General features: G+C 38.2%; 1 protein-coding gene across 10 annotated transcripts in view; it reads right to left on the reverse strand.

Annotated features, from left to right (window-relative positions):
- ralgapb (Ral GTPase activating protein non-catalytic subunit beta) overlaps positions 1-11426 on the reverse strand; it is a 68606-nt gene extending 57180 nt beyond the window's left edge. For 9 of the 10 annotated variants that reach the window (XM_056237587.1, XM_056237589.1, XM_056237586.1 and 6 more), the window contains exons 1-3: positions 11280-11426; positions 5026-5233; positions 320-522 (exon numbers count right to left, since the gene is read on the reverse strand). In XM_056237587.1, coding sequence (XP_056093562.1) covers positions 320-522; positions 5026-5202 — 380 coding nt within the window. In that variant the 5' untranslated portion in view covers positions 5203-5233; positions 11280-11426. Of the gene's footprint in view, positions 1-319; positions 523-5025; positions 5234-10728; positions 10867-11279 lie in introns of those variants that run through there. The other variant, XM_056237580.1, reaches the window with a different exon arrangement.
- Positions 11427-13808: the final 2382 nt, after the last annotated feature.

Raw genomic sequence — 13808 nt, forward strand, 5'->3', positions numbered from 1 at the left:
CAATGCTTCATGTTGTTCAGTCTGTGTGTAAAAAGAGCATTAGCAATTACAGAAAACACACTGAAGAAAACATGATCAGCTCAAAGTGTCTGAACAATTTTTGGTCCCAAATTTGTATAATGTCACTGGTAGTCACTGTATGAAGAATTATTGGGTATAATATGTCACAGTTTACTTTATTTTGCTCTCCTCACTTACATTAGTGAACTATAGTGTCCTGCACACACTAGTAAAACAATATAAAAAAAATACCTGGATAATTTTTGGTTTGACCGTATATTGTACATCATGGGCAATTAAACTCATAGTCCAAACACACCTGGGCAGGAAAAGGTTGTGCAAGTGTTTCAGGATGGTTTGGACGTAGAGGTTGGGCTCTTTAATGATGGGCTGTGGTATCGAGTCTCTTGGAGACACTAGGGCCATTATCCAGTCAGTGTAGACGTCCACACACAACTTAACCGTTTCTCCATCCAGGGGGAGCGTCAGGCCGTAACACAGCACCTCCATGGTCCATTTCACCTGAGGAGGACAAGGACAGCATTAGGTGGATAAATAAGCAACTAAACCGGTTTGAGATGGATCAACAATCCTTGAGTTTGAGAGGGAAGCGTTTGATGCATGTTTTTGAGCAAATAACACGGACTGTAAAAAAAATATGGACGTTGATGTTTCTGAAGAGGATTTTTGAAGGCCAAAGTGGGCGGAGCTGGCGTCGCCATCTTGTTAGCGCATCAATCCCGGATAAACGTAAATGTGCAGCGAGGCGGATTAGCAGAGGTGACGTGACGCTAACACACAGCAGACAAATGGCTAGTAGTGACAGCAGCGGCAATCCACCCGTCACTCAAATGGCCACGCCCTTAATTATACAGAAGTTTAAGGCTTAATATAATTTAAACGGATGAGTTATAAAAAAATACACCCCCCTCACAGCCGTCATGAAGAGCAAAGTTAGCTATATAGACCAAAACCACTTTTTGTACCAGGCTGTAAACATGTTTTTTTCTGCTGTAAAGTTGGGCATTTTAACATGGGGGTCTATGGGATTGACTCTCTTTTGCAGCCTGTCTCTAGTGGCCAGTCGAGGAACTGCAGTTTAAGTCACTTGCGTGTTGCATTCAAGAGAGAGAAACGGGAAGGTTGCCGCTTGGTAAAAACACACTGATACAGACACTTCTAACAATAGGAAAATATAACAGCGGTGCATTCAACTAGACCTGGGTTTTTGCACAATTATATTCCAAAGAGCGGCGCTCACCATGGGCGAGCAATGAGATGGACCAGAGGTCAGGAAAAAAATCAGAGGCAGAGAGGGAATTGGCAGGATATCCTCTCTTCTTATCACAGTACACAGAAGCCTACAGGAACCATGCACAATGCAATGGAAGTCGATGAGCACACACACACACACACGTTTGTAACTAGCACTGAATGACACCCACCCAGATGCACAAACAACAGAGAGAACTAAAAACACACTTAAACGTTTGCGCTAATAACATCATAGCACATCTTCCATTTTAGGTCAATAAGTAACTTGAGCAGTGTTTTGTTTCTAACCAAATTATGCAAATGAGCAAACAACACAGCACTGTTCTTTAACTTCCTAATAAACTCTAACTTTATTAGGAACTGCAACAAAGAGCTCATACCGTCAAGCCAATCTGTTAGGGCTAATTCACAATGAGTTAAAAGATTTATAAAAATTAAAAAAAAAAAATATCAGTGGTTAACATTACATAAAGAGATGTTTTGAAGTTGCTAAATAAGGACCACAACTTCCACAAGGATGTGAGTTTACAAGCTTTATATAACAACCTTTAAAGAACAGTAGCTTTGAATTTCACGTTTGAGGTCTGACTGTGAATCATTTTGGATTTAGAACAAAATTCAAAAATCTGTCAAGCAAATGTTCACCTTAATTTGCGTATAAATCGGATACTGTTAAATACTAATTCTGAATGAAGGGCGGATGTGCAATTCATTTCGAAGATACAAACCGTCTACTAAAGAAAACATTCATGGCCTGCATGAAAAATTATCATCTCAAATGTTTTTTCTTGTGGAATATTCCTCACATTAAAAAAAACAAATATATAAAATATGAGGAACAAAATCACAATTTTGTTCATATGGTGCATATGATACTATGGAAAATTTTCAGGCAAGGCAAATTTATTTATGCAGCACATTTCATACACTGGTACACAAATTTAAAACAAAAAGGAGGTAAAAATGGCATTAAAAAGATAGAACTATTATGAAATTAGTTTAGATATACATTAGATAAAAGGACATGAAGGGTAAAAGAATGCAAACCAGTTGCATCATCAGCAAGAAATAATATAAACATTCTCAATTATCCTGTCATTGGCAAGTGTGTTAAAAAGTGAACCATATCAAATATAAAAGACAGACTGCACATGACTCGCTCTGAGGAAAACCTTTTCCACCCAAAGAACTCAGCAGAGGTTAATAGTTAACAGGTTGTACATCTGAATTAATTCAAACATGCCACCCAGTAAGTCAACCTTGAATTCTTCCAGCCGCAGCCTCGGGTTTGAATTCAAGACTCTTTTCAGATGTGAGATGTTATGACACACACACACGACCCCTAAACCTACTCATCTCACACACACACACACACACACAAACCTACTCATCTCACACACACACGACCCCTAAACCTACTCCTCTCACACTCACTCACACACACACACACACCTAAACCTACCCATCACACACACACACCCCTAAAACTACCCATCACACGCACACACACCTAAACCTACCCATCACACACACACCCCCCTAAACCTACCCATCTCACACACACACACACACACTAACCCGACCCCTAAACTTACCCATCACACACACACACACACCCCTAAACCTACCCATCACACACCCCTAAAACTACCCATCACATGTATTACCTGAATGAAATGAACTAGAATGTATCGTCCTGTGGAATCATTCATTCACAGACATCATACGAAGATGTTCAACTAGATCTTCATCGCTGGCAAAAATATGATGCATTTGCAGATTTCACTAGACTAAACTGTAGGTCCACGGCCACTTCATCCAACGCTCTTGATGTTCTTAAATCTTCCTGTTACGACTCTGTGTCGAGTGTGAATTAAAGCGCTTCAGACGATTCAGTGCGCAAGGAACTGAACAGATCATTCAAACTGATTCGCGAACCGATTTAGACAGATCTGCCAAATTGTTTGATGAAGTCTTTGAACAGAATCGACTCAAAAGAGTGATTCATTTGTGAATGGAGCATCGCTCATGCCCATAAAAAAGACACAGCGCGCTTGGAATAAACTACGCATTTAACAACATGTATTACATTAAAATAAAGTAACGAGAGGAACGTCGCCCAACGTAGTGAAGTAAATGTAGCCTACTTTGTTACTACCATAGACGGTTACTACCATAGACAGTAAAGGTTAGTCTATCCACCTCTGCTGGGCGCAGAGCTAACGGTCACGACAATGCTCTTCTTCTGTTGTTTGTTTACACTACTGTATAAAACACTGGTATCCTAGATCGCGCAGGAGGGGGTTTCATTCATGTTAGTGACACCTTGTGTCCCTGACAGGAAAATACCCTGCTGCGCGATCTGTGACAGTAGGCGCGCCGTCAATTATCTCACAGTGGAATTGCGCGAAAATGTAACGATATTCGAATAAGCAATTTAATGATCGAATTTCGAACGCAGGTCGACTATTCGAAGATCGCGACTCATCCCTAATGTTTATTAAGGCTGCAGTCCGTAGCTTTTTTAAGTTAAAAATAATCCAAAATAATTATACTAAAAAAAACTTATTCTGCCAGTGGTCAAAACTATCTGCTTGCCATAGCTAGATTCAAAACGGTTAGCTTGTAATAATGATTTTAATTCCAGTGGTACTGGTGGGTTTCCGCGGGAAATTCGAGCATGTCTTTGCGTCATGACGTCACACCCGTACACATAAAGAAGGAGTTTCGGCTAGCTATACTGCGCGTGACGAGATGTTTAGATGTATAGGCTTTTCTCGCAGCACTTTACATACGGTAATTAAACTTATGGCGGATCCAGAAAGATCCAAACAACAATCATCAGTGTCAACTGGAGATTCAGCAGTTATAAAACCCAAAAGACTTCGTACTTCGGATTTAAGGTGGCTAGAGAAAGAGAAAGAAACCGTCTCATGCGAACACAAGGATTTAAACATCGGCGGGGCTTTTGAAAAGTGCGTGAACTCCGTGTTTTGAAGGGGTTCGAAACGGAAGAAGAGACGGCTTTTTTCTGCTGAACAAGTAAGACATTTCAATAGTTCAATCGTGTAACAGTACGTTTTCTTAATTCACACAGTTATGGAGTTTCCTTTGTTGTGCCTTTCTCGTTTTGCTATTATGGAGAATATGAATTCTGAACTACACAGGTAACCATAAAACACATTAAATTTAACATTAGTCACGCAATGCTGATGTGATGTTGTTAACATGAACAATTTGAGAACAAAGTAGGCAATAATTTGCACGGTTGCTGTAAATCACGTTGATTAAATCTAACGAAGCTTATCATGTCGAATGCTTTTTCCCCCTTAGTTGGTCAGAACAAAAATGGATGTTACTTACTTGTTCAGAAGACATTTTCTTATGAAAATTCTTATGTTGGTCAAACTTTCAAAAAGTGAATCTGTGATTCTGTATGCCAGTATCCACACAGCGCGGTGACTGACAGCAGCACTCGCCTCAAAGCACTGTGTTGATCCGCGCTGTTTCATGCCGATTTACAACCCACGTAAAGATGATAATTCCGCGAATCACTGCAGTTACAGATTTCGAACAGAGAGATGGCGACAAAGAGGAAAAGCTACGGACTGCAGCTTTAATCAATTTTATTTGTGAGGACCAGCAAAAAGTCCTCACAAAGTAGGGAATCTCAAGTTTTACTATCCTTGTGGGAACATTTGGTCCTCACAAGTATAGCTAAACATACACACACACACACACACTTCTTACCTCCTTGTCAGTCTTGAGGAGGCACTCAGCCGGTGCTCCGCCGAGGCTGTTCCCCAGGGGTCGCACCACAGCGTTTGCCACGTCTCGACCCACGCCGGCCGGGTAAGTGTGTAACACACTCAGGTGACCCTGGTCACTCTGGACCACCAGGTGTAGCGATCGCCACTCAGAGTACATGACCACGACTTCTGCTGGATCTCACTGCGACCTGACGAGACACACACGACACACGTTTACAGGGTTGAAGGTTGAGAGATATTTAGTTATATATATATATATATATTATAATTATTATTTGCTTTTTTTATATATATATATATATATAAGTAAATAAAATAATAATAATACGTTTATTTTATATATCGCCTTTCAGAATACTCAAGGTCGCTTTACAATAAAGTACAAATAAACATGACATAGAAACATGACATAAAAAAATAAAAAAAAAATTGAGATAGTGGTACATAAACATAGAAATCAAGGGAAACAGAAAGTAGCAGAAAGATATGTTTTAAGGTGAGTTTTGAAATAAATAAACAAGCAATAATTTAACACAGTTTAACAAAAGTATCTTAAATAATCTTTAGCAGTGTATCAATCAGTTGACTAAAATAAAAACCATAAAAAATAAACATTAACTGAAATTTCAGCTAGTTGCCAAAGCAACATTTTCGCATGACTTCTACTAAAATAACTAAATTTTATCGCGACACTAACACAACAATATTAAAATAACACACACACACACATATTATATATCTCATTACTGTGATATAAAATGACTAGTGTTGGTCATTCCACCCGTCCTGTTTCATAACAAGTTTCCTCTTATCAGACACCAGGGTCTGTTTTCACATACAGAAGTGATGACAAACTATGCAGGACGCTGTTTTGACAACACCACAGAACGTCCCGTGTGGACCGCCGGATCCAGGGCTGTAATCTGACACGGGGGACTGTGATTTGAACTATCAGCCACAGTTAGTTTGATCTCACTGAACAGAAGACTAGTGAACATGAATCTAAGACCTGCCAGCTCTGATATGATCCAGACACTGCCCACGAGGCTCGTTTTCTTCACTAATCTTCTGGACACAATCCGAGCGGTCTGCTAATATTAGAATAAAAACTTTAAACATGGAGTGGTGCCAAATCTCAAAGCCTCAGGAATAACACTGTATATCTTAATCTTGTATAGATTAAAGACTAAAATGTATATCACAACACAAGAGAAGTTTACCAATGCATATTCATTACATGAGGTTTCTCTTGACTAAATCATTACAGCATTATATATACATGTGCATATGTGTGTGTGTGTGTGTGTGTGTATATATATATATATAGCACCAAGTACCAAGCGAATACTAAATCTTCTCATCTTCTTGCACTTGAGTGGACAAATTCACACAAAATTATGTTAAAAAAAAATAGCAAGTATCCTTTTGCTTGTAATTTGATTAGGCCTAATTTTACTGCTGACTGTTTACAAACATATATATATATAATGTTTTACATTTATATTAGTTAGGCTAGTACTGTAGTTTTAGCATTGGTGTCGAAATTGGAATAGAATAATTGTGAATTTTCACTGGTATATAAAATGTTGGTGTCTGTCATTACTGCCTGTTTTTGCCAAACCAGTTTCATGGCCGGTAAAAAATATTTAAATTAAATTTTTTATTTATATATTTAAATGTTCTGAAGTCACCGGCCATTGGCAGGTGTGGCAAAAAGTTAGTTTAGGCCCTGTGTGTATATTAGAGGTCGACCGATTCATCGGTTAATCGGCACCGATAGTTGTTTGGTGGAACTATCGTTATCGGCAAAAATCCACACCGATAGTTTTTCCGGATTGCGTCTGTTTCTGGAGTGGCTGAGAAGTGCGCGCGGTCATTACACAGCACGAGAGCGCTCAGAACAGAAGAGACTGCTGGCATTATACAGAGTGAGAGCGGCCTCTAGAGGACAAATAACAAACTATCACTGGCTGAGTTGTTTACGTTAACACGTGAGGCAGCGCGCAGCACGGAGAGAACACGCAGCGAGAGCGCTGACATTTAAAACACCGACAGCGAAACGGTATGAATACATAACACTAAAGTAGCTACATATTGCCATATCATTACAAATTAATTCATTTGTTGACTAGATGCTGCATCAGCAGAGAAAGAACAGTAGTTTGCCGTCGAGGCTGTGAGGACTCTAACATTACCTCAGTCAACCGTTAATGCAATGTGACAAAAACACACGCAGACCTGAGAGATGGTCCTCACTGCGGAACATGAAATCCACGGGGAGGAGTCGGATCCAGATCCGACTCCTCCCACCTTACATACACCTAAACCTACCCAACTCCGCCCCCTGATCCCTAAACCCAACCCTAATCCTACCCATCTCCACCCCTTGGATCTTGATCCGACTCCTCCCCGTGGATCTCATGTACTGCATTGAGGTGCTACTGAGACCTGACCCAAATGTTTTATGGCGCAATTGTTACCATCTATTTGCATTATTTTTATCCGGCTGGTCATTTTTATGCATTCATTAGCCAACGAAGTTGCATATTTAAAACTAGTGACGTGATTGCTTTCTCAACATTGATATGTTCATGCAGCCGACAGAAACGTAAACTAATCAGAAACGCGTTCGATTTAAGATCTTTTTAATCACTACAATAGATCTTGTTATTTTGATTAGATAATCATCAAGTGTTCTAAAATATAGAAGCAAATAAAGTGAGAGACTATAGGCTATATTACGTATACATACTACAGGTCTTGATTACATTTTAATGGCCATCTTTAAGCACGACCCTTTGGAATCATATGAAATGGTAACACTTTACAATAACATTGCATTTTTAGCATTAAATAAGGTTAATACAAGTTGTAGAAGAATTATTCATTGTTACGGTAGTTTGTTAATTTCAACATTTACTAATGCATTTGAAATGAAGTTTTAATTCTTATTTTATCTTTTATTACCTTAGTTAATGTACTATGAATGAACTAACATGAATGATAAAGGTACAATTGTATTGCTCATATTAATACATGCAGTAAAAAGGTATATTGCATTATGCATATAGTTCATGAAAGCTAGTTAATACATCCTTGTTTATAAATGGGACTTGCAAAGTGTTACCTATGAAATCTACGTATGTTTCTAGGTTATAGCTAACGAAACCTGTAATATTTTAATGTTTAAATTATTTTCTGTATAAAGTTTTAATATATTCATATTTATTTATTTAATTGAGCACATTTCAGTTCAGCACTGTTTTATTGTGAGTATGATGTTTGTTTTTAATCCACTATCCATAAAAAAATATATCGGTTGAATTATCGGTTATCGGCATGTACGGTCAAACCTAGATATCGGTATTGGTAAAATCCACTATCGGTCGACCTCTAGTGTATATATATATATATTAGGGCTGCACGATGTATCATTTTAACATCGATATCGCGATGTGCGCATCCACGATAGTCACAACGCAGATATGTACGATGTCAAGTATGGATCGTAGTTGATGGTGATTCATGATCAGTAGGCAACGTGCCAGCAGCTCTCCGGCCCGTAACGCTTGTGATTCGTGGATTAATTGCAAAGTTCAACCATCATAGTGTGAGAGTTTATCAATTTGCAAGTCCTGTCAGTTTAAACATAAAGCGCAAGAAGACTGGAACTTGCGCGCTGTTTTCTGTCAGCCTCTAAAGCGTATTTTTGTCCCGCCAAAGTTTGACCGGTGACTGATGTAAAGACTGACTGCTGCGCTTGTTTAACTGAGAGAGCGAGCAGAGAGAGTGAAAGCCCCGGTCGCGCGCGCGCACTCTCACCGTCTTCAAACTGTCTTTCTCGCTCTCCCTCCCTCGCGCATATTAATGAATTCGCCTTTGGCTAAGCCCCGCCCCCCTTAGTTACTGTTGCTACGTCCGACAAACAAACTTCATCTGGGCTCTGGTATCAACATGGCTTATGCTGTGACAGCTCTTCCTGCTGAAATTTTATCAAACTTTTATAAAGCAGCAAATAAAGTGTCCGATAGAAGTAGGCAAAAGGGCTGCAATATACGTTCGAAGGCTATATTCACGACATACAGGTGAAACGCAAGGAACAACAAGGCATCCAAATAGAGGCAAAAGCAGACCAGTCACAGTCAACAAATGACCCACCGCATATCCTACTAATGGAGACGGAGGCTGGGACTCACAATATCAAGGAGCAACACTGTTCATGCAAAGCTGGAGGTCTCTATTCACTTCTACAATCGTTATTACAAAGCAAACGGACTACGCGAGTATAACGTTGTATTTATTAGCAGCGTGTGCTAGACGACACTTGTCAGGATTTGACTTCGGTTTTGGGAAGGGAAAAAAACGCACACCCCCCTCCAACCTCTCTGGGAAACGCGTATCTGTGTTACAAATGCCCCAGGCACAACGTTTAACCATATTTTTGATAAAACTACGACGGTAATAGCCTGCCGAGACCAAAAATATGAGACGCCTGTGTTAAAGTCAATGGAGCGCTGTGAAAAAGTGTCGGACCACTGTGGGAGCTCGTTCTTGGCTGCGCTGTGATTGGTCAATCTACATTCTAGGGTGTGGCTTAGCCAAAGGCGAATTGAGTTGAGTTGACTCAGTGATGGATTTCATCCAGTGATGAAATGTTTTCTGTGTTGACAAATCTTGTGCGATGTGGTCCGTTAATGAAACGTCCGATTCGCGAACTAATGACTCATTTGAACCGATTCACTTTAATGAATGGTTAAAACAACTGATCTGTCCAACACTGAACTCAAGAGACATAAATCAGAAACACTTTACAATAAGGTTCCATTTATTAAAGTCTAGTTAACTACATTAGTTAACATACTATTAATATTAGTTTCTATGCAGATTTACTCCATGACAAAACCACCCAAGTCATTCTAGAATTATTCATTCTTTCCAAATAGAGCTATTTAAGTAATCTGGTGAAATTGTTTTTATATCGCAATATATATCGCAGAAAAATAAAATATCGCAATGTGATTTTTTACCAATATCGTGCAGCCCTAATATATATATAAATCACATACACACACTGGCAGACAGTGATTATATCAATAGTAATATCATGGTAATTTGATATCAATACCATTGACTTTAAATGGCACTGTAAAACACAGAAGAATGCCATGGTTCATGTCTAAAAAACAAGGTGGAGTTCTTTTAGTATAATTAAAAAGAAGTGGCAGTACAATGTTTTTGTGCTGTTTGATTCATATAAGTTACCATGATACCTAAATGGTTTATTCATGTACCAGGTATTTACATGTTAAAGACTACCATGATATCTACTTTTTAGCGCATTTGTTTGTATACAAACCACCTCTGAATGAACCTTCCTAAAAATCATGAGATGTTTTCTTTTCAACTTCCGTAGCCGATGTGTGTGTTAGCCTCTGTGTTAACCGAACGGTTACGAGTCAGTGAAGCTTTAAATCTCAACACAAACTTCCAAATTCATATTTATATATTCATTTCACGCCCTTAGACCATTTAAATGGAAATAACACTCATTTAATCAAAGAGTTTGAAACGCTATAGTTTATTAGCAGCTCGCGAGCTAAGCTAACAGACTGATTTCCAATGGTGACTGGGATTAAAACCACGTATTTATCGATAAACAGATGAGCAACAAAAACAGAATTACCTTCCCAGCTCTTAAATAAACCAGACAACACATACAATATTCTCTAGTGTTTGACGTTTTCTCCAGCTTTGGCGCGAATCAATCCTATACATGTTTGTTTGACAGCTGATTCCAGTCTCACGAGCGCTTCAAAACAAACAAATGACAGCCGTCAATCATCGGTCACCGCTGATCATCCATTCATCAAAGACATTAACCTTTAAGTCTAATGTAGTATTAAATAGCTTTGTATATACAGAAGCAGGCCGCAATGCGGGACTGTGGCTGTGTCTTAAAATCTATAAAGCTTGCTAACTAGATAGCGCACTTGGTTTTAAGACAAAGCTAACATTACTTGCTGCTAAGTAGCGCTAGGTAGCTAACAATTTTCCGTGTCTACTTTGCCTCAGAATACTGGCTAAGCAGGCAGCACACTTGGATTTGATACTAGAGTGCTCAAACATACTGTCTATGTAGGCAGCTCACTAGATTTTGAGACGGCCCATGTGACAGTTGTCCGGAGTGGACACACAAACGCAACACAGACATAACTTATGAATATACAGCGTTACCTGATTCGGTTCACATATCAATCAGTCGCTCCTTCTGGTGATTTAACCGGGGAAACGGGTTTGATCGAGCATGTTTGTCGGTAGTAGATCCGATGAGATCAGATCCGCTCCTCCATCACGGGCGAGGGTTTGACTGGCTTGCAGTGGCTGATGTGAGCGGCGATGTCCGATTCGCGAATGAATTGTTCACTTGAACCGGTTCTTTCCAATGATTCAATCGCACAGATTCGCATCACTCGTCGACTGTAGTACACGCCCATCACGAGTGTGGATGGATTTTGAAAACATAAACAGCGCCACAACATTTTTACACAATTATCTGTCAGGTAAGAAACACAATAATGGCTGTTAATCACGGCGCCAATATCAAAAAGTATCAAAATCACACCACTAAATACAGTAACAAACGGCCTAGTTTATTTTGTCGAAACCTTTTTTCACAGACTGTGATGATGCGTTTTAACCATAGGTTTTAACGGTCATCAGCATCGCAAATCATGCAAAGTTTATTTTTTATTTTTTTTATATATATATATTATCACTTAAAAAAAAGAAGTATGCACATTTATAACATTACCTTTGCATCCAATGACAAAAAAAATAGGGTGTTTTCGTTTTACGGCCACTATTTTTTCAAATTTGGAGACCCTTTTCACAGATTGTAGCTAATGAAGCGTTTTGACCATAGGTTTTAACGGGCATCGTAAATCCTGCAGTTTTATATTTTCATTTAAATAATTTTTTTAAGTACGTTTATAACACTATAGCCTACCTTTGCATCAAATGAAAATATAAAACTATTATCGACGGTGTTTCGTACAGTGCTAGTACAGAAAGTGGACATCTTTCTCTCTTTGGTTCTGACTGTCGTTATCAATCTCTCTCTATTTGTTTTCTCTTTTTGAAAGTTGTGAAAACACTGTTGTGGAGTTTTTTTTCTTTTGCTATGTGAGCAAGGGAACAAAAAATATACGTAGCCTAGTCTCATTCACCGCTATAGAAGTTTACCCAATATGACGATGCATGCTATGTTTCAACATCGTTAAACATTGTTAAACTCAAAATCATGTATGTTTGACTTTGAATCTTATTTAGAACATTGATCTTAATCTAAGATTTAAAATGGTACATTTTCTCTGAGCGATAACTTGGTGAATCGTTTGTATTAAGACGGTTCGTTAAAACGAAGCATCCTAACGAATCGATTCGTTCAAATGAATCATCTGACTTCGCTATGCTCCTCCTTCAGGTGCGCAAAAAGCGGAAAAAACATATATTAAGAGAATATATATTTAAGGCAGGTTTTGAACGGCACACAGTTGCAAAGAATAAAATGTTTTGGGATTGTTTGGTGTATTTGAGTCGCTGTTCTCCATTATGAGTAATGTTGAAAACAGCGCCATCGTTTGGAAGAGATCATCAAATGCGCCCTGTTTTCTATTAACTGTCTTTCAGCTTCGAGTCAGAGCATGTTTTGCCAGACCAAAGAAAAACCGTGCATGCTATTATAATGACTTTTCATTCTCAATTAAAAGCAAATCTTTTTTTTCAAGCCAATCTGTGAATATGCAACACAATAAAATTGGGTTAATAACGGCATCATTTATTGAAATAAGTTATTTAGTAGCCCTCACAAACCAGTTGCATAAGCATAGCCATTATGTTGTTAAGACTGTACTAGTACTGTACTGTACTAGTATGACCAACTAGCGGTTAGTCAATGTCCAATAAGTCTTACGTTCTGATATTACCAATCTACGTTTTCATGTGACTGACTTTAAAAAGTCATAAACAGTCTTAAAGAAAAAAATCTTAGCAGTTTATGCAACTATAAAAGGTAACTATAATTGTGTCAACATAACATTTTAATTATTATTAACTGCAGTTGTCACTGTAAAATCACAATACATGAGACATTCATTGTGAATTATGTTTATTTAGTTTCTTGTTTATTTATTTTTTATGACAAAAGTGGTTACATTTGATTGTAGCTACAATTTCTGCAACTATAGTATTTTTGTCAGACATTAGTTACCATGTAAGATTTTGTATTGTGGTGAAAATGGTTCTCAAACCCTCTTTCGTGGCCTCATTGAACCTTGTCAGCGTGATTCAGCATTCGTAAAAAGGGCCCTTTAGACGTCGGAATCGTTGCAACACTTAATATAGAAACCCGGACAGACAGTTGATATCAATTATTCAGGAGGAGAGTATTTACTGCATCAGGAAAGTGCACATCTGTCTGTTGTATAACCACCTAAACTAATCCTGAAAACATGGTCTGTCTGTTGTATGCTTTATATTTAGTGTGTGTATATATATATATATATACATACATACATACATACATACATACATACATACACACATACATACACACATACATATATATATATATATATATATATATATATATATATATATATATATATATATATATATACATACATACATATAGTGTGTGTGTGTGTGGTTTGATTGTCTACAATATTATTGTGCTTCTCTATTTGGTTAGTTAGGTTCATAAGG

This window comes from Rhinichthys klamathensis, unplaced genomic scaffold (genome assembly GCF_029890125.1).
Source record: "Rhinichthys klamathensis goyatoka isolate OS25496 unplaced genomic scaffold, OSU_Roscu_1.1 h1tg000488l_1, whole genome shotgun sequence".
NCBI lineage: Eukaryota > Metazoa > Chordata > Actinopteri > Cypriniformes > Leuciscidae > Rhinichthys > Rhinichthys klamathensis.